General features: G+C 42.6%; 1 protein-coding gene across 1 annotated transcript in view; it reads right to left on the bottom strand.

Annotated features, from left to right (window-relative positions):
- Positions 1–21,267, bottom strand: part of USH2A (usherin) — a 504,580-nt gene that overhangs the window by 218,824 nt on the left and 264,489 nt on the right. Inside the window, exons 35-38 of the mRNA XM_069955428.1 lie at positions 16,551–16,702; positions 11,375–11,556; positions 7,200–7,208; positions 1,389–1,537 (exon numbers count right to left, since the gene is read on the bottom strand). Coding sequence (XP_069811529.1) covers positions 1,389–1,537; positions 7,200–7,208; positions 11,375–11,556; positions 16,551–16,702 — 492 coding nt within the window. The remainder of the gene's footprint in view (positions 1–1,388; positions 1,538–7,199; positions 7,209–11,374; positions 11,557–16,550; positions 16,703–21,267) is intronic.

The following is a 21,267-nucleotide window of genomic DNA, read 5'->3' as shown; positions in this document are numbered from 1 at the left end:
CTATTGCAAGTGGAATCCTGTATCCTGTAATCCTGTCAGAGCTAATACTGTGTTTTCCCCCCAAAATAGGACAATGTCTTATTTACATTTTTACTTCCAAAGATTCACTAGGTCTTATTTTTAGGGGACAACTTATTTTTCATGATGAAGAATTTGCATGTCACATGCACAGCAGGGACAGAATGTACGGTATGGTGGCTGCCGGCCACCAGGGGGAGCGCCCCACAGCACACTCATACAGCCCAGCAGGGACAGAGTGTATGGTATGGTGGCTGCCGGCCACCAGGAGGAGCTCACCACAGCACACTCATACAGCCCAGCAGGGACAGAGTGTACGGTATGGTGGTTGCCGGCCACCAGGGGGAGCTCATCACAGCACACTCATACAGCGCAGCAGGGACAGAGTGTACGGTATGGTGGCTGCCAGCCACCAGGGGGAGTTCACCACAGCACACTCATACAGCCCAGCAGGGACAGAGTGTACGGTATGCTGGCTACCAGACACCAGGGGGAGCTCACCACAGCATACTCATCCAGCACAGCAGGGGCAGAGTGTACGGTATGGTGGCTGCTGGCCACTAGGGGGAGCTCACCACAGCACACTCGTACAGCACAGCAGGGACGGTATAGTGTACAGTATGCCAGCAGGCGACAAGATAGCGGCAGACGGGCGCTCTACATCTGGCACCTTGCACAAATTTACAACTGAAGGGAACATCAGGGTTGGCGGCAGCTGACGGTCTTCATGTCCTGCATGTAGCTGCTCTACAACGGACGGTAAAGGCAGGGGACATCAGTGGCGGGCTAAAAAGAATCCCAGCAGCATGCCCTGGTGTCCTGTTCGGCGGGCATGCTTCCAAAAAAAAAAAAAAAAAACATTGCTAGGTTACTTTTGGGGGAGGCCTTATATTTAGCCATTTAGAAAAAACTCTACTAGGTCTTTTTTTTGGGGGGGGGAAACTGGGTATTAACTCTTTAGTCCTCTACCAGCCTGTCAGTCCCCTGTCAAGGGACAAGAATCCAGAAGCAGTTGTCTACAGATGGGTGACTCTTCTTTCTGGAGGAGATTTAGATTTGAAGATTCAAACATTGACTTACGTGGAAGCAGTAGGTGACAAAAGGAGGCAAACTACTTTACATAGTTTATACACGTATATACTCACTAGGACAAACATACATAAATATACTGTTTGCCTACACACTGTGAGTCACCATCTCTGTTGGCACAGCAGGACAGGACTGTTCCAGCCAGCAGTGAGGTGTAGTCACCCTAACAACAGTAAATGGACTAGAGCAACTGAGATGAACCAGACAGAGCACAGACACAAAGTGAAGGCGTTAGCCGCCCTCCCCCTACTTTTTGGATTCACTTGCACTGTTGTACTTACCTCCTGGAGGCATTGTGATTTTGATGGGTGCACTAGTCACATGACCTTGGCTATTGGATGCATTTACTATGATGGTGTATGTAGAGAAGGGAACCAGACCGTCAACCAAGACCCATTCATCGCTGTCTTGACTTTGATAAAGTATCCGTCTGGAATTGGAGATACTGTGGATATCATCACCTGTTTAAGCAAAAAAAAAAAAAAGCAGAATGGGATTATGAAATACAATAATCAGAATAAAAACAGGAGAGGTTTTCACTGGCCCATCAGAGCAAGGGTAGGGAACCTTCGGCCCTCTAGCTTTAGCTTTGACTGTCCAGGCATGATGGGAGTTGTAGTTTTGCAACAGCTGGAGAGCCAATGTTCCCAGAGTATCAGAGAATCCTCTGCTGGGCCAAGACGCTGACTTCATAATGGGCCCATAGGACCATGGCATATCGCCATCAAGAGTAACGCTACTATAACGGGACTAGTGCATCCTCTACTATACAGAGCCTAGCACTTAGCTGAGCCTATAGGTCAGAATCATTGACCAATAATGTTACAGTCATATGTCGATCAGCTATGATTGAAGCAGAAAAAATAGGGCAGTGTAAGAATCTGAGGGACGGTGACCAGATCCAGATGGGGAGGTGCAGAGACTGTGTCAGAGCGTCTGCAGAATGACTGGTCTTGTGGGGTCTCTGGTATGTGGTGGTCAGTACCAACCAAAGTGTCCAAGGGAGGAGGACCGGTGACCAGGGACAGGGTCATGGGCACACAATGATTATTGATGAGAGTGGGGTGAAGGCTAACCCTTCTGGTCTGATTCCACAGAGGAGGTGCTGTAAAGCAAACTGCTGAAAAGGTTACTGCAGTTTATAAAAAAAAAAGGAGTCCGATCACACAGGACATTGCAGAATGCTGTATATGGGGCCAGACGACTGGTCAAGTTTCCATGATGACCCCTGTCCACCACTTTAGGTGCCTACACTGGACACATAAGCATCAGAACTGGAGCATGGAGTGACGGAAGAAGGCGACCACTCATTCTTTATGGACTTCTGGACATGGCCAGGTCGTTCAAGACTGAATGAAATAGTGTGTGAGCATGCGCAGTATCGATCAGTCAATTCTGAGGAGATCGGTGGGGGTCTGACCGCTGGAATCCCGAGAACATAGGTCAATTGGCTCCCAAATGCTCAGCTGATTTTCCACTAATAGGGGATAAGTGTTTGTAATATTAACCCCTTGCTGCAAAATGACGTTCCTGGAACGTCAGGTAAAGCAGGTAGTTCCTGCAACACGACGTTCCAGGAACATCATGCTGCCCCTGGCGGCGATCGGGTAGTAGGTGGAGGCTGTGTCACACAGCCTCCCCCTGCTTCCCCTGCCCAGAGGGCAGCTGTGCTCCCCCCGGGCAGTTAACCCCATAGGCACCGCGGTCCATGGGACTGCAGCGACTATGGGGAATCTGGAGGGAGAGCTGCTCCTTCTGACCCCCCCGGAGCCGCGTGAGCCACCATAGCAACCCAGACGCTGCTTAATGCGTGTGGGCTGCTATGGATTAGGACGATCAGGCCCCTGCACTGAAGCAGGGGTCTGATCGTTTGAATGAGCTGTCAGTGTTCTGACAGCTCGTTCACTCTATAATGCTTTACGGCACAGATCATGTGTTGTAATGTATTAAAGATGTACCTGAAAAGTTAGAGTTAAACATACACAATTACATACATAAATAAACAAGTTAAATAAATTAAATAAATAAATATACACATTCCCCACCCCCTTTATAAATGATCCCCTATGAATAAAATACACATATTTGGTATTGCCGCATCCGTAATGACCCCATTGCATTGCATTTCCCTCTTTTATCACACAGTCTACAATACAGACGCCATTGCCTCCAGTACGGTATGAGCCATGCTTGTGCTGTTTCTAATGCCAGTGGGTTAAACCAGTATGGCAAACAAATCCCATGGAAATCTTCCATGCCAGGGGCTTTAGACTAACACCCTTTTTAGCAATACGTCTATTTTTCCATAAGATATAACACGCTTGAGACAATTCCATCTTAGAAAGTCTTGCTGCAGTGCCCCGTTACTGAGCACACAGGCATTATGGAAATGAAGATTATCTCACTTTTCAATTGGTGTTCATCATTCATGGATGCCAACGGAGATTTTGGGCTCTCTGGGGAAGTTCTCCGAAAGGTAGCCAAAGCGGACTTAAAGGCGGAAATCCATAATCAAATATCTAGATTGATTGTGTCACTTGCTCTGCTATTGATTTTAATTGGACTGGCTGACCTGAGAGAATAATAGAAGTGCGCCGGCCGCTGATTTATGGGGATAAAATACGTCCTATTGTGAACGGTAAGCAGATGGTATGGGTTAACCCTTTCCGTCAGCTGCTATGTTTTATTACAGAGAAGCTAAATGGATCACATTGCACTCATTGCTTTGGGGGTTACGATAACTTATTAGTCATAGAAAGAGATTATATTAGATTAATACGAGGTCCAGCTTTCAAATGGAGCATTGAGCCCTCTTCACTGCTAACTGGGCACAGCGCCGTAGCTTTTGTAGTGGCTGTGACTGGTATTACAGTTCACTGCATCTTAAAGGGGTACTCCGGCGAAAATATTTTTCTTTCAAATCAACTGGTGTCATAAAGTTATATAAAGTTGTTATTCGCTTTTACTTATGAATCTCAAGTCTTCCCATACTTATCAGCTGCTGTATGTCCTGCAGAAAGTGGTGTGTTCTTTTCAGTCTTAGGGCGGGTTCACAATACGGAATTCTCGCGGACAATGTTCGCGGAATTCCGTCAGCTGTCCGCCCGCACATCTGGGCGCCTTTCCGCCGGCCCCATAGACACCATTCTATAGGCTGGCGTATTCCACTATACGCTGAAGGAAGTGTCATGTCACTTCTTTTAGCGGATCGCGGAATACGCCGGCCCATAGAATGGTGTCTGTGGAGCCGGCGGAAAAGCGCGTGCCCGTGCGTGCGGACAGCTGACGGAATTCCGCGGACATTGTCCGCGAGAATTCCGTAGTGTGAACCCGCCCTTACACAAAGATCTTGGCTGCCACCTCTGTCCATGTCAGGAACTGTCCAGAGCAGGAGAGGTTTTTAAAAGGGGATTTTCTTGTGCTCTGGACAGTTCCTGACATGGACAGAGGTGGCAGCAGAGAGCACTGTGTCAGACTGGAAAGAATACACTGCTTCCTACAGGGCATACAGCAGATGATAAGTACTGAAGTAATTTACAAATCAATATAACTTTCTAAAGACAAGTTCATTAAAAAAAATTATTTTCTTTTACTGATTAGATTTGGATACTTAAAAATGCTCTTTTATTTTAAACTGTTTCTATTTTCTGACTGTAATTTTTATTTTTATTTCACTTATTTGTACATTGTTATGGGGGCTTCCATGTTGCCTGGGCTGTTCTTAACAGCATTTAATGCTTGACAGTAAGCCTCATGGACATAGACGACAATAGACAGAGTCTGTCCCCTTCAGATGAATTTAAAACATTACTGAGCGCGCTCTGTGACCTGGAAAGAGGTCATTCCACAGGGAGCAGCTATTGTCTCTTCTATCTACTGGTGTCACATGATGCTACAATGCTATACAAAACACTTTACAGCAGCCTCCTCTTATCACCACAGACACAACAGGAAGTCTCAGCTTAGTTTTAGCCCCAGTGGTGAGAATGAAAACTGAAAGATATCAGGATTATTTTATAGCATAGACGGAAAGATGAAAAATTTGAAAAAATGTCACCAAAAATATGTTTATTTATACAATAAGTCATTATTTGATGACTGTCCCTTTAACTAATACTGAACACTATTAAAAGTATGGAGCTGTGCTTTGCAGTGGCCCCTGCTGAAGTGACACTGCCCTTTAATCGGCTATTGTATAGGTGATCAGTTTACTAGTCCTGGGTAGCCATCCACCATAAAACCCAGGAATTGTCTGAGGGAATGATGTAAAAAAAATAAAAATAAATAAAAATCTTCAATCACTTTCCCTGAATGTCGGTTCCCTTACAGTTTGCCACTTCTTCAGGGTTGTAGCCATACTGACACTATAGGACCTGCCTGCTCAGCCAATCAGTGATGGGGGTGGGGCACTGCTGCAGTCACTGATTGCTGAGGTATTGTGGGAACGGAAGGAGAGGAAGTGCCGGGGGACAGCTGTGGGGGATCGGAGGATAGTGAGAATAGTATGTTTACTAAGTTGATACCATCTCCAGCCATCTCCAACATTTTGTTTTGTTTGGACAACCCCCTTAATCCAGGCAGAATTTTATGCTATGGCCATCTTTCCATTTTTTTTAATTGTTGATTTGCTTCCTTTATGAAAAATGAAAAACTTTTTTTTTTCTCATTAATTTTCCTTTAAACCTTCCATGTAACTCCTACTCGGAGAATGATCAGTCAATCAGAGGATTTTCTTGTCTCTTAAGGGATTATCAGGCGCTCACAAATGTTTTACATCTTGCTGCCATATAAGAATACATAAACATTGTGGGGCAGAATTATCAAACATGGTGTAAAGTGAAACTGGCCCAGTTGCCCCTAGCAACCAATCAGATTCCACCTTTCAATTTCCAAAGAGTCTTTGAAGAATGAAAGGTGGAATCTGATTGGTTGCTAGGGGCGACTGAGCCAGTTTAACTTTACACCATGTTTGATAAATCTCCCCCTATATGCTTACTTCTCCACACGCCCTCTGTGTCCCGATGCGATCACCGGTGTCCCCGCTGTCTGTGACCGCCATTATTCCTGAAATGACCTCTTCTTTGAAGTGGCGGCTACAGACACCGAGGGACGCCAGGGATCGTATCGGGACAGAGAGGTAAGTATAGAATGTTTGTTATTTTTTCTTATATGGCAGCAAGATGTAAAAAATGTGCGAGCACTGGCTAAGGAGGAAGAGGTGGAGGAGGGAGTAATACATAGCCGATCAGTATGTGGAGAGTTGGGACGGCATACATAGAGGGCAGATCACACAGTCTACAGAAGTATAGCTGTGAAAAAGTGTATAAAAAAACAGACCACACAAGGAAAACTATAAGGCCCTAATACACGGGACAATTATAGTGCGAAAATCGTTATATCGTTCGAATTTAAACGATAATCGTTCTGTGTAATTGCAGGCAACGATCGTTGTCGTTGATCGTTGATTTAGATCTGAACCAAAAATTATCGTTAATCGTTCTCTGTAATTCCACATTCGTTCTGTCAATTTTCCGCATTTTTCCACTAATCGTTCAGTGTAATTGCACGTTGTTCATTGTTTTGCTGGGATCAGGTGGAGTGAACGATCATAGTAACGATCGCAACAACGGTCGTAGTAACGATCGTAACTAACGGCCATCATTCTGTGTAGTATGGGGAATGATTTCAGGTGAACGATAAACAATCTCGTTTGCAATCGTTTATTGTTAGTCATAATCGTTAAAAATCCATCCGTGTAATAGGACCCTTAGACTGACGGCACATGTATTAGTAGGACGTGAACACAGAAATAGTGGCTACTGGCTACTGTATATTCTAAAAGGAATATACAATTCATGGGGAGAAAGCGGCTCTGCTCTGTATAGTACTGTGCCTCAGCGCTGGATCAGAATGGAGGACCAGGCTTGGACAGCCCTGCAGTTCCCAAAACAAACATAGGTGGCAGCCCCCTCTTTCCCACTGCAGCTTCTCAACGTAAAATATATAAATAAAAAATGCATTTATTTTAATAATGTTATATTAAGTAATTTATCTTTATTACATCAATGTATTAAAAAAAATAATACAATTACGTAAGGTTACTCTCTGCAGTTCTCCTTTAAAACTATTCAGGAACCGGGGAAGTTACAAGTATAACATATAGCGTTATTCTTCTCCTTTTTAGACCCGGGATAAGTTCTCCGCCATTGTACTAATACCTTATGAAAGCAGAACTCGAGTGTATAGACCATTCTAGGTGCGCGGCCCCTTTAAATCCTCCAGCCAATTATGTTCCCCTTCCCGTCCGGGCAGCGAGCACCTGTCAGGCCCCGTCATTTATTTCCAGGGTTTTTACCTGCTCTACAAATTAGCAAACTAGATTGTTAAGATGAAAGAAGGCGCCTGATTCCTAAGATCAGCTTTCCCACCACTAAAATATGCAGGGAGTCAGTTCTTTCGCGCCGTCAGGAGATAAATGGCTGGTTTTCCTTGCTGAAGAATATATAATAGTTAAAAAGTCACTTTTTTCTTCTAGCTGTACATAAATCACAGAACTAGTCAATATTTAATAATGCTTGCCTTGGATTGCAGTCCCTTGATCACCCCTGTCATGTGTAATAGCTCCCTCTTCGATATCTTTGACATAAAAGCCCGGCTTTACTGCAATACTAACATGTAGAGGGTCATTACAGATCGACATTTACCTTAATCTGTGACTGCCAACCATGAACCGATAAATTCCAGAAGATTCCACTGGGAGAAATCAGTATAGTTCTCAGTGGAAAGAAATGAAAGAAAATTCTGCCGAGAACGGAATACATTTTCTACAAGGGCTGTTTGGCAAATGGGTCCTGACTTTTTGAAAGTTCTCTCGCAGCAAAGACTTGCAACATTTAATGCCGATTTGATGGCTTGAAAGACGGCCTGACAATCGACGCGAAGGAAGAGGCAGAATTTTCTTTTTGCAAAAAACAATGCGACATTAAACAGAAGACGTATGATTCTTACATTATTCAACCCTCCCGTCAGGGTGGACGGTGTCGGGCTTGTCACTTGCCCCAGTAAAAAAGAAAAAAAAAATCTCTTTTTCTGATTTTTTTTTTTTCTTAAAACCAAATCGATCATCAGTCCGACAAGTCATAATGTAACAAGTGCTTCACAGCAGAAGACATCAAAGTGTTCATTGCATAAAAAAGGGGACAGAGCAAGCTTTGAACAAGGTCAGTAGAGACTGCCTATCATATATTAAACGCTCCGGCACATATGCTTCACAAAACGGTACACAAAACAGGGCTTTTATATCGTTCATTGGGGATTGGAGCACAGGAGGTTCTTTTCCTGAACATAGAAGAAGAAGGAAATTAAATTATAGGAAGATTTTTTTTTTGTCTTGTTGTAGGTAAAAGATGTTTTTGAATTTTGCATACAATTTTTGTATATTGATATAAAAAAAAAAATTTGATTGTAAACCACAATAAATTTTTGGTAATGTGTGACCACCTGTCTCGAGAAGATTTTTTTTTTTTTTAAATGCAAACTAATATCTATACTTACTATATAGATAAACCTAAATTCAAATGTAATTTTTAACATAGAAAAGAGGGACCTACAGGTTCTGCCACCTTGGAGAGAAGTACCTTTTTTCTATCCATGGCCCTGGAACTTATTTCTAATCCCCTCATTTGCAGAGAATATAGTTCCTCAGGGGAGGGGAGTCCGGCAACCAATAGCAAAGAGGGTGTGGCCATCTAGGTGAGAAGTCACTCCTTCCAAGGGCTCCATATTGTGTATATATAGTTTGTTTTTATATGAACTGTTTAAAGGGAATCTGTCAGCTGTAATTCATGTTCCAAATGGATGACACAGTTAGATAGCTTATAGCTCAAGGAGACACATAGTACCTTTTAAATATCTGTCTGTGATTCCAAAAAATTGAAAAAAGCTTTTATTATATAGTGAGAGGCTGTAACACCTCCTTACTTCCTCCTCCCATACCTGTACCTGCTTGGGACTCCAGGTGTCAGGTGTCAATCAAGCAGAAAGGAGGGGATATATTCCAGGGCAGCTATTCAGGAGCTTGGAAAAGCCTTGTCGACTCCTTGTAACAGAGCGTGAAAGCATTTCTCTCTATCCTGGAAGCCCAGACAGATATATCAGAGGCACCATGTGTCTCCTTGTCCTAACAGCATCTAACAGTGTCAGCAGTTTAGAATATGAATTACATCTGACAGATTCAGTTGAATTAAGCATAAGGTATTATTTGGGTGAATTCTTTGGAATCCTATATCATCCATGCTCGGAATATTTTAGATTGTCTTATGAGGTTTACCTTCACATTGTACCATGCAGTCTAAAAGCCTACCTATAAATTCTCCTGGAATGTTTTACCTTGTTTCACGATCGTAGGTAAGGTATAGCCTGATATGAGGTGGGGAAAACCCAGACAGTGCGACATTTGGTACCACCAGCTGACCCTACCTACCGTCCTAGGTGACTGTGGACAACCACGGAGACGGTCCCTTCTTATGTTAAGGTGATGACCCAGAACAAGAAAAAAGCAAGCTAACATACACGGGAAGGTCAACAGGCCTGGGTCAAAACCAAACAAGCAGCCAAGCAAGTGAGAATCCAAGTCAAGAAACAGAAATGGAGTTAGGAAAAGACATAAATAGCAAACAGAGAGCAGAACACGCAAGCAAGATTCACAAATAAGACTTATAGCTGGCAAATGGTTAACAGACTGAGGAAGCATACATGTGGGATCAGGGATCTGGTTCAGGACGTAATTAGAACAGAGGTCCAGAGTCTAGCAAGATTGAGTGGAAAGAAATGTCACCCAGGCAAAACAGAGGAACTCAGCAGGGGTGAGGCGGGTGTGGCAGATGACTCAATTAGCAGAGCAGAAAGAGTAGGACAGTGTTCAGACAAATGCAACAACAAATAATACAAAAACAAAACATGACTACGTTTGCAGTCTCGGCCAGTTAACCTGCGTGAGGAAAAAGAGCCAACAAATGATCAGCACATCTGGGAACTCCATCCATAGAACTGTTTGAAAGTTGGGAGAGCTCCCGTCTTGTTCTCCTGATCGGTAGGGGTCTGAATACCCAGAACGATCAAAACTTTTCACAGTTTCTTTTCTAGAACCCTTAGCTGTAGTCTGCTCAGAAATCTTTCGGGATCCATCATGCTACATAAGCAGCGCTGACAGCAAAAAGTCACAGTATATGTTGAGGCGAATGCCTCATGAATCCTGTGAGCCTGTGTTCTGGTGTTTTTTTTTTTTTTGTTTTTTTTTTAATAAAGTTTTATAAAATGTTCACAGGTTTTATAATGAACATCATAATGGCGTCATATCAACTGACTGAGCAAGGTCCGCGTAACAACGAACAGAACAGAGTACATTGCAGCTGCTATAATGGTGATATTGTCAGAAACAACTCTGAATAGTAAAAACTAAACAAAAACAAACAAACAACAATAAACAAGAGATGCAACAATATGTGAACCATAAGCAACAAAAGTCATATTAGCTTTACACTCCAATGTCCGGCCCTATTACATGCAAAAAAATAGTTAAATCATTCGAATTTAAACAATAATCTTTCTGTGTAATTGCAGGCAACGATTGAAAAATCGTTCGAATGTCGTTTATCGTTGATTTAGATTTGAACCTAAAATTATCGTTAATCATTTGCTTATCGTTTGCTGTAATTCCACATTCATTCGCTCAAGTTGTTCAGTGTAATTGCACATTGTTCACTGTTTTCTGGGATCAGAAGGAATAAACGATCATAGTAACGATCGCAATAACAATCATAGTAACAATCGTAACTAACGATTATCGTTCTGTGTAAGGGCCCATTTACACAGAAAGATTATCTGACAGATTATCTGCCAAAGATTTGAAGCCAAAGCCAGGAACAGACTATAATCAGAGATCAGGTCATAAAGGAAAGACTGAGCTTTCTCCTCTTTTCAAATCCATTCCTGGCTTTGGCTTCAAATCTTTGGCAGATAATCTTTCTGTGTAAACGCACCCTAATATGGTGAGCGATTTCAGGTTGACGATAAACAATCTCGTTTGCGATCGTTAATCGTTAAAAATCGCTCAGTGTACTAGGACCCTAAGAGAGAAAAATGTTCTTTCTAGTCTTTCCACCAGCTTACTGATGAAGGTCTTATGAAGCCCCCCCCCTTAAGATTCCTCAATCGGATTCCCAAACCAGGTGACCCCTTTAAGGAAAAGGATATTATAATGAGTGACAATAGCGCATAGTCAGTACCTTCTTTCTCATAAAACAAGCCATTAAAGATGACATCATATGTAATAAGACCACGGGGCTTCTCGGGTCCTTGCCACTTCAGCTGGACATCCTTTGGTCCATTTATGTTCACATGGACTGAAACGTTTCCTTCCGGCTGAGACTCTTGAGTATAGGCCTCAGTCTGTCAATGGAAAGAAAAAAACATTGGTATATAATAAAGTAGTGCAGTGAGTCTTTTCTTGTTTTCTTGCAGTGAGTCTTTACTATGGCTTAAGGGGAACCTGTCTTCATGACAACGTGGGCCGAACATAAACTTAAATGAAGGATATGATGAAAGAATATTATTCTAAAGCCGACCAGGTGAAATAGTTTGATTTAAAAAAAAAAAAAAAAATTGGGTGAAACCAAGTCCCTCCTAAACAGCAGTGAGACATTGACCGATCAAATGTTTTGACGTGTCCAAGTGAAAGTTTTTTAATGGTGGGTACACTTCAAAGAATCTGAATGTATTGGCTTTTTAATGCTGGAAAAAAAAAACTATTCAGAACCATATTCCATTCACTACACCCTTGTGCACTCAAAGTACTAAGTCAGAGTATGTTCACATTGAGGAATAAGCAAGGAATATTGAAGAGGAAAGTTTTCTGCTTGAAATTCCCTCTTCTTCAGGAATCGGTGGAATCGAGAGCGGAATTCAAGCAGAAAGTGAAAATTCAAAGCCCCAACAACTTCTATGGGATCTCTCTAGAGGAATCCACCCAAAGTATTGACATGTCAATTGTTTGGGCGGAAAGCGGATCTGTGGCGGTACATACCGTGGAAATCCTGTTGAACACAATGGGACATGGGACAGAATTTCAAGTGGAATAAGTGTAAAATTAAGCGCTGATTCGGCTTAAAATTCCTCGCCTAATTCTCAGCGTGAACATACAGTACTCTCAGAAACTCAGAAAACTAGCCCAGTGAAAGCAACAGAAGATTCAGGACATTAATCTATTACTACAATAGAACATTTCGCTGGAGACAAAGCCAATTTTAATCGAAAGTGGAGTTTCCCTTTAATCCTTCATTCTGTACAAGTTGCACAGATTTATTTATTTATTTTTTATTATAATTCCAGCCTGAAGCATTTCTCTGACATTTAACTCATTTTCATTTTTTATACCTACTTTTTTTGTGAAAAAAAAAAAAAAAACTTAAAAAAGAAAAAAAAAAAACTTCTAACATACTTGAAGTTAAAAATGAAGACACTATTCTGGCGACGGGCCAGGCAAGCTTTTAAGAGTAAATATTCATCAAAGTAGTTGAAGCTATAAAATGTTTGATGGTAATAAACTGTGCATTTCTGTTCTATCATAGAGGCTGTGGGAAAGGTTGGAAGCAATTCAAGCAGTAAAACGGAACCCTCTAAGTAGACGCAATTAGGATTTAGAATTTTCTTTCTATGTGTTTCGTGCAGTGTATGACCAGAAGACATGACAGTAACCATTTCCTGACCTAAGGGGTAGTGCAGGAATAGACAAACAAACGCAGAAACAGCACCACACCTGTCCATGGGATGGCTCATGTATTGCAACTGAGGTTGAATTTACATTCAGGCTATGTTCACACAACGTATAGAGACCGGCCGTTCTGTGACCTGGCCGGTCTCTGCACGGATCATCCCGGCCAGTACTGCAGAATCGGCCGGATAATCTTTTGGCCGCAGGGTCCTGATGCGGGCGCATCAGCGCGCGCCCGCATCAGAACCTCCCATAGCACAAAGTGAAGCTTGCGGCCGGAGCCGCTCGCTTCACTGTGTGAACTGACAGGGTTTCACTGAATTGCGGCCGCAGAAAACTGACATGTCAGTTCTTTGCGGCCCAGTGCAGGATCCCATATACGTATGTATACGCTCCGACCGGGATCCCATAGCAGCAGAGGCAATGTGCACACACGTGTAAAGTATGGCAACAACGGCCGTACTTTTACGTAGTGTGAACATAGCCTCAAGGTGTGAAAGGGTCATATGGTCCCTCTGCAAAAAAGTGAGTTTTAGGGTATGTGCTCACTGAGTAATTTTGACGAAAACTCCGTTGCGGAATTCTCAGCTCACACCCGTCTATGACACGGGCGGAGACGTGCGCACCCGCCGCAGTGCGCGGGCTGAGAATTCCGAGACAGAGTTTCCGTCAAAATTACTCAGTGTGCACATACCCTGAGAGTGCCCTCACGCACACTTTTTGTCTGCCGCCACTCTCTGGCCTGAAAAACGCCAGACAAAAAATGTGTGTGGGGGCACCCTAAGACTTACTTTGTTTTTGCCAATGCATTTTTCACCATGCATTTTTTTCGTGGTGTTTTTGACAACCTGAACAATCTCATTGAAGTCTATGGTAGAAAAAAAGCCACAGTTTGCAAAAAATGCCACACCCCCAGCAGGCTGCGTTTTGGAAAAACTGCCACAGAGCCTCAAAAACGCCAGAGAGGAAAGAAAAACACCACCCCAAAAAAAGCCATGTGTGTAAGGCCGATCATAAACTAATTAAATATTTGCGCTACAGTAGCATGGATTGGTAAGCAGCGAACCAGGTGGTCGGTTGAGCTTCAAGCTCGGCTGAGGGCTATGCTCGCTCAACACTAATACATACACACACTTCTAGGAACCGTCCTTAGGGAAAGGAGGACCTTGCTCTGGTACAGCCTCTCTACTGAGAGGAATAGGACTGTGGACGAGAGAGGATGTTACCAGCCTTTCTTATTCTGAGACTTTGTCCAGACCACTGTCCAGGCCACCATTTTGACCTGATTATGGATCTAAGAGCAGAAAGAACTACAGCCATTGGGGTAGGTTGCTGACTTTCAGCTCCCCACGGGTTATGTTGGCCACTACTTAAGAGACTAACCCATCACTACTGACCCACACAGCCAATCACGGACAACCCCATCACTACTGACGTACACAGCCAATAACGGACAACCCCATCACTACTGACCCACACAGCCAATCACAGACAAACCAATCACTACTGACCCACACAGCCAAACACGGACAAACCCATCACTACTGACCCACACAGCCAATCACTGACAAACACATAACTACTGACCCACACAACCAATCACGGACAACCCCATCACTACTGACCTACAGAGGCAATCACTGACCAACCCATCACTACTGACCCACACAGCCAATCACAGACAAACCAATCACTACTGACCCACACAGCCAAACACGGACAAACCCATCACTACTGACCCACACAGCCAATCACTGACAAACACATAACTACTGACCCACACAACCAATCACGGACAACCCCATCACTACTGACCCACAGAGGCAATCACTGACCAACCCATCACTACTGACCAACACAGCCAAACACGGACAAACCCATCAATACTGAACCACACAGCCAATCACTGACAAACACATCACTACTGACCCACACAACCAATCACGGACAACCCCATCACTACTGACCCACAGAGGCAATCACTGACACACCCATTAATACTGAACCACACAGCCAATCACTGACAAACCCATCAATACTGAACCACACAGCCAATCACTGACGAACCCATTACTACTGACCCACACAACAAATCACGGATAAACCCATCACTACTGACCCACACAGACAATCACTGACCAACCCATCACTACTGACCAACACAGCCAAACACGGACAAACCGATCACTACTGGCCCACACAGCCAATCACGGACAAACCCATCACTACTGACCCACACAGTCAATCACGGACAAACCCATCACTACTGACCCACACAGTCAATCACGGACAAACCCATCACTACTGACCCACACAGCCAATAACGGACTAACCCATCACTACTGACCCACACAGCCAATCACGGACAAACCCATCACTACTGACCAACACAGCCAAACACGGACAAACCCATCACTACTGACCCACACAGCCAATCACAGACAAACCAATCACTACTGACCAACACAGCCAAACACGGACAATTCGATCACTATTGACCCACACAGCCAATCACTGACAAAGGGGGAGGACCCAGTTGCAATCAGTGAGGCTGAGGGGGTATTACCTGTTTGAAAAAGAAGCAACCAGTGTGACTAGTGGGAAGCCGGAGGCTATCACTCAGGGAGCTTCCTGGGAGACCCAGGAAGGTGAGAATGTACTGTTTTCCTGGTGGCCCCAGCACAATTAAAAAAAAATCAACAACTATTATTCAGAATACTCATTTATGGTGCGTTCACACCTACAGGATCTGCAGCTGATTTTCTGCAGCAGATTTCATTTAAATAACTGAACACAGCATCAAATCTGCTGCAGATCTGCTGCAGATCCTGTAGGTGTGAACGCACCCTTAATCATTTTTTTGTATAATTCCTTTCCACACTGCAGCAGCCATAACCTTCGCGCTGTCAATTCGCTTTGTTCTGTGAAGTGAATTCCTGCTAATTTAATTTGCAAAAAAAAAAAAAAAAAAAAGGTGGCCGCACATGCTGTCTGGAGCATCACTGGGTGGGAGAAAGGGGTTAACCATAACCGTCAAATCAGCGGCAAGACCCTCTGTGATGTCAGCACCTCCCCCTCTATATAAGGCGGTTCAGTAACAGAGGCGGCCAGTCGGCTGTGTGTGGAGGAGGAGCAGGATGGCAGCAGGCAGTTAGAGCAGAGCAAGGAAAGACTAACAGAGCGATATAGGGACAAAGAGGAGAGGAATGGCCGAAATTGGAGGATTGACTGGATTACTGACATTTTTTTTAAATTGCAATTTCCCAATTTTTGACACTTTTACAACAACACGCTTTAACAAATTCGCCCTTCAGTAATAGTCCCAGTATTGTAGCTACTATACTATTTGGCTGTTTAATGAAATTACAATAAAACAATCAAATCTTAATGAGTTTGACTGAAAATTCGCTCATCTCTATTTGCAACCTTTCTTTACATGGAAGCAAAAAAAAAAAAAAAAAAAAAATTTTTTGTAAATCCATTGTGAAAAATTATTATTTTTATCACATTTTTATGACTTTTTAACTTCTATTAACCCCAGTTTTAGGCCACATTCAGGTGGTTTCTATCACAGCATTAGTTGATGGGAGCCGGCTTCATTGTCATTTAACATTACCAAATATCTGAGAGTCTGAGAGTTTGTAAGACTCCCAAGAAGCTGCCAATGTCTTACCTTTTCCCCTAAGGCACAGCCTTTTGCGGTACAAGCCTGGAGCCTGAAGGAATGCTTACTCCAGGGAGCCAGGCCATCTACAAAATAACTTAGACGTGAAGAGTTCTGCATTAGGATTCCATCCATGTACAGCCCATAAGACGTTATAACACCTAGAAAAAGAACCGTAAAATTCAATCTTATAGTAAAGACAAAACAATAACATATCAGTATATAATAAAGGGGATGATGACGGCTCCCATACATTTTACTTCTGCTCATTAAAAACAATCTGTTCATTTTTGTTCTGTGCTTTGTCTCTGTTGGAGATTTTTTCATAATACTTGATGAATGTTCTGTATACAATGTCTCATCTATTTTTTATGTTTTTAAAGGGGTAGTTCACAAAAAAAACTTTCAAATCAACTGGTAACAAAAAAGTGCCAGCGATTTATAATTTACTTCTAGTAAAAAAAAATCTTAAGTCTTCCAGTACTTATCAGCTACTGTATGTCCTGCTGGAAGTGATGCGCTCTTTCCAGTCTGCAGAATAAGAGAGGTTCTCTATAGGGATTTGCTGCTGCTCTGGACAGTTCCTGACATGGACAGAGGTGGCAGCAGAAAGCACTGTGTCAGACTGGAGAGAATATACCACTTCCTGCAGGGCATATATCAGCTGATAAGTACTGGAATATTTGAGACTTTTTAATAGAAGTAAATTACAAATCTCTGGTGCTTTCTGGCACCAGCTGATTTGAAAGATTTATTTTTTTATTTTTTTGCTGGATTTCCCCTTTGTGCGGCCAACTAGCGATAACCTAAATGCCTGCCCAAAAGATGTGATCGAGTGATTTCTCATTTGTGACTGTGGCTAGGCTCCTCTCCTCTGATGGCGGCTTATCTTTCAGAGAACAATAGGATCGGGCATTTGATATTCAGCATGCCCGATCTCTCTCTGCCCAGAACATCATCATGCGTCTGTTTCCACCAAAATCAGGAACTTTTGTTAAATGTGTATGGGAGCTTTTAGGGTGAACCAGGTAAAAAGTAACACATTTATAAAAATAAATAAATAAATAAAAAGTAATTTTATATATATATATATATATATATATATATATATATATATATATACACACACACACACACACACACACACACACACACACACACACACAGTGGTACCTTGGTTTAAGAGTAACTTGGTTTAAGAGCATTTTGGTTTAAGAGCTCACCGTTTTTCTAAATTGTGACTTGGTTTAAGAGCATTGCTTTGGTGTAAGAGCTCCCTGTACTGGGTGGGAGGGGGAGTGGGGGAGGGGCATGGTCTGCATAGCAGGGTCTACAGCCCTGTACTCTGACCCAGGAAGTCTCCCTCACCTTCCAAATCACAGCAGATCCACTTCAAGCTGGGGCTTACATCAGGGGACAGGACTGTGGGGGTAATCTCTCCATAGCTGTAACCCCTCTCTCCCCGGACAGAGAGCGCTGCATGTATGTGCCCACATCTGCCCTACTCATTACTTCATGCTCCCTGCAGTCTCTGTCCGCCCTTGTGTTTCCCATCCTCTCCATTACTGTACAGTAACTTATAATATCACAGATTCTGATGTTTCTGAATGTTTGTTTTATTTGTTTTACATGTTATTCAGAATAATAAATGATTATTTTTGGGGTGTGGAACCAACTGTCTGCATTTCTATGATTTCTTATGGGAAAATTTGCTTTGATTTAAGAGTGATTTGGATTACAAGCACATTCCCGGAACGGATTATGCTCGTAATCCAAGGCACCACTCTATATATATATGTATATATATATATATATATATATATATATATATATATATATATATATATCTCATGCGTCTCATGATACAACACAAACCCTAGGCACCTCCATGGGATGGGAGTAGCAGTGATCTAGTCTATTTACTAACTTCCTCTTGTTTTCCTCCTGATTGTGAATGCATAGGCTAGGACGCCATTATTATCCCGAGCCGCATATTTTCACAGAGCAATGATCCGGGGCTCCCGTTAACTTTGATCAAAAACACAAACCCTTTTTAGCCATTGAATAAAACAGTAATCCGCACGCAGATAATTTCTCTTCCAGCAAAATGCATGTCCGTACTTCAATGCGTTTCAAGGGCACTCGGGTTATATCAGTCACAGCAACCTTACAATATATTTGGGGAACTTGAAGAGATTTTATTTCATAGCCTACTTTGTATGCGTATGCACATATGAATTAAGACAAGGACATGCAAGATATATAGCAACCATTTCAAAGCCTCATATGCTAAAACTAAGAAAAATATCAATCTGCCTTTCACTCTCAAAATTACATTAAGTAAAACAATGAAACCCACTTCCTAAACTGTCCCTGAAAAACACATAGGACTCAAAAATATTATAAATAATTCTACCGGGAGCAATCCCTCACAATATACCGTATAGTAATAATTTATGTCATATCTTCATCTATATTTACATATTAATATTTAGTGGGAACTTATAACACAAATTAAACAAATTTTAAAAATATATATATATATTTGTATTAAAAAAAGAAAAAAAAAACATTTTTTTTTTTTTTAAATTGTCTTGACCATTAAGACATATTCAGATTTATCGGCATCTGAACGCAGCTCCACTTGTTTTGACGCCAAGCACATAGATTTTTTGCTAGCCCCTTTTAAAGGTATAGGACAGGCACCAAGATTTCTGCAAATAATTTGCCACATTTTGTTTTATATGGAATTTATTTATTTATTTTCATGCTTACTTAAATTTGAAAAGGAGAAATAAATAAAATGATAACTGTATCCCTAAAGTCCAGTTTTACCGAAAAATGGGTGGGTTTTCACACACAACAGGCCCGCAACGGATTTCATCCCGCTGTGAGTATGTAAATATGAGCTCCGTTAAAGAGGTATCAAAAATTTTGATATGTTGCTGCCCGTGGTGAGACTAACAATTATTTCCATACTTGTTATTATCTATTCAGTCTCCTTCCCCCAGTTTTGAGCTGCTGCTTTTGCTGAAGATGCAAAAAATCTGTGTGTGAGCTTTTTTCTCTGTCTCCCCCTCCTCCCTTCTGAGATGGCTGTTGTAAACAAGTCCCTGGCTGTCTGTATCTGCAACATTGTAGCTTTTTTGTAACGCTGGGAGGGTTATTATGAGGTCAAGTTGGTAATGAACTCACTGTGATTATCCCTCTCAGCATTACAAAGAAGCTACAATGTGCCAGATACAGTCAGTCAGGGACTTGTTTACATCAGCCGTCTCAGAAGGGAGGAGGGGAGGAGGGGGAGACAGAGAGAAAAGCTCACACACAGATTTTTGTGTCTTGAGCAAAAAGCAGCAGCTCCAAACTGGGGGAAGGAGACTGAATAGATAATATGGAAGTATCGAAGGAATTGTTAGTGACAACATATCAAAAGCTATGCCTGAGTGGAATACCCCTTTAGCGCTGAGTGGAATACCCCTTTAGCGCTCTGGCTGCATCTGATACTCCCGGTCCCCGTAGGTCTAGCTCAGCCAATAAGTGCATAGCCCCGCCACAGTCACTGATTGGCTGGGAGCCTAGATGCAGCCGGAGCGCAGTCCAGATAAAGTGTGCTCCGGTTGGCGACGGGGGGGGGGGGGGGGGGGGGGTAAGGGAGTCGGCATTCACATACTATGTAATCTCATTGAAAATGACAGTTTGGGATCCGCACCAGATTTCTCTTTCGCCGCGTGAAATCCTTTACTAATCCTTTGTGTGTGAACCCAGCCTTAAAGTACACTTTACGACTGGTGACTATTCAATTAGAAAATATCCTATAATTAGGGAGTTATTATACGATACCTAGGAACATTGAGGCCGTCTTTTTGGTCTTTTGGGGGGAATTTATTTTTGAAGTCCTTTATCCGGCACAGATTGGCCATAAGTTTTAAAAAAGGGTTTGTGCATAATTTAGCGACTTTTGGCCAATCTGCATTGAGCTTTCTAAGTGGGTGGGGCTTACTTTGCTATAAAATATCAATCTTATGTTTACACATTAACGTCCTTGGTTTTTTTTTTTATCCACTTTTGGCTTTGAGTCAAAAAACTTTATCGAAAACTGCATCTTAGGCCATCTTCACACATTGTATGACACCGGCCGTTCCGTGACCCGGCCAGGTAACGAAACGGCCGGTGTCAGAAAAGATCATCGGGATGATCTTCACTCCAGTTTAATTCAGATGCACATCCGAATTCGCCACTGCACTCAATGGAGCGTGCAGCCGGAGCCGCACACCCCATTGTGTGCACTGACAAGTTTTCTGAGATGTCAGTTTTTCTACGGAGCCCCTAGGGGTCTCGGCCGGAATATATACTATGTGTATACCCTCCAGCCGGGAATCCCTTGGCTAGCAGCACAATATGGGTAAAGGATTAATCATGGACAGGTTGCAAATCGGCAACAATGGCCGTGATTAATAATTTACTTACGTTGTGTGAACATAGTCTTAAACTACATCGCAACTAAAGGACTCATTAACTCAGATAAAAAAACAGATACAATGTTTCTCCATTTTGGTTCCATATTGTACTGTATCTATTTTTTGAATGACGGAGGGTACATGGGACAACTACAGAGGGGGGGGGGGTTATAAAATATTGTGGGGGGTATATAGTATGGTAGCTACCTGCAGGGGGGATATACAGTATGGGGGAACAACTACAGAGGGGAAGGAAGGTATACAGTATG

The sequence above is a fragment of the Dendropsophus ebraccatus genome, chromosome 15 (assembly GCF_027789765.1).
Source record: "Dendropsophus ebraccatus isolate aDenEbr1 chromosome 15, aDenEbr1.pat, whole genome shotgun sequence".
Lineage (NCBI taxonomy): Eukaryota > Metazoa > Chordata > Amphibia > Anura > Hylidae > Dendropsophus > Dendropsophus ebraccatus.
Note: the sequence above shows the minus strand (reverse complement) of the source record. Positions and strands in the feature narration are given on the sequence as shown.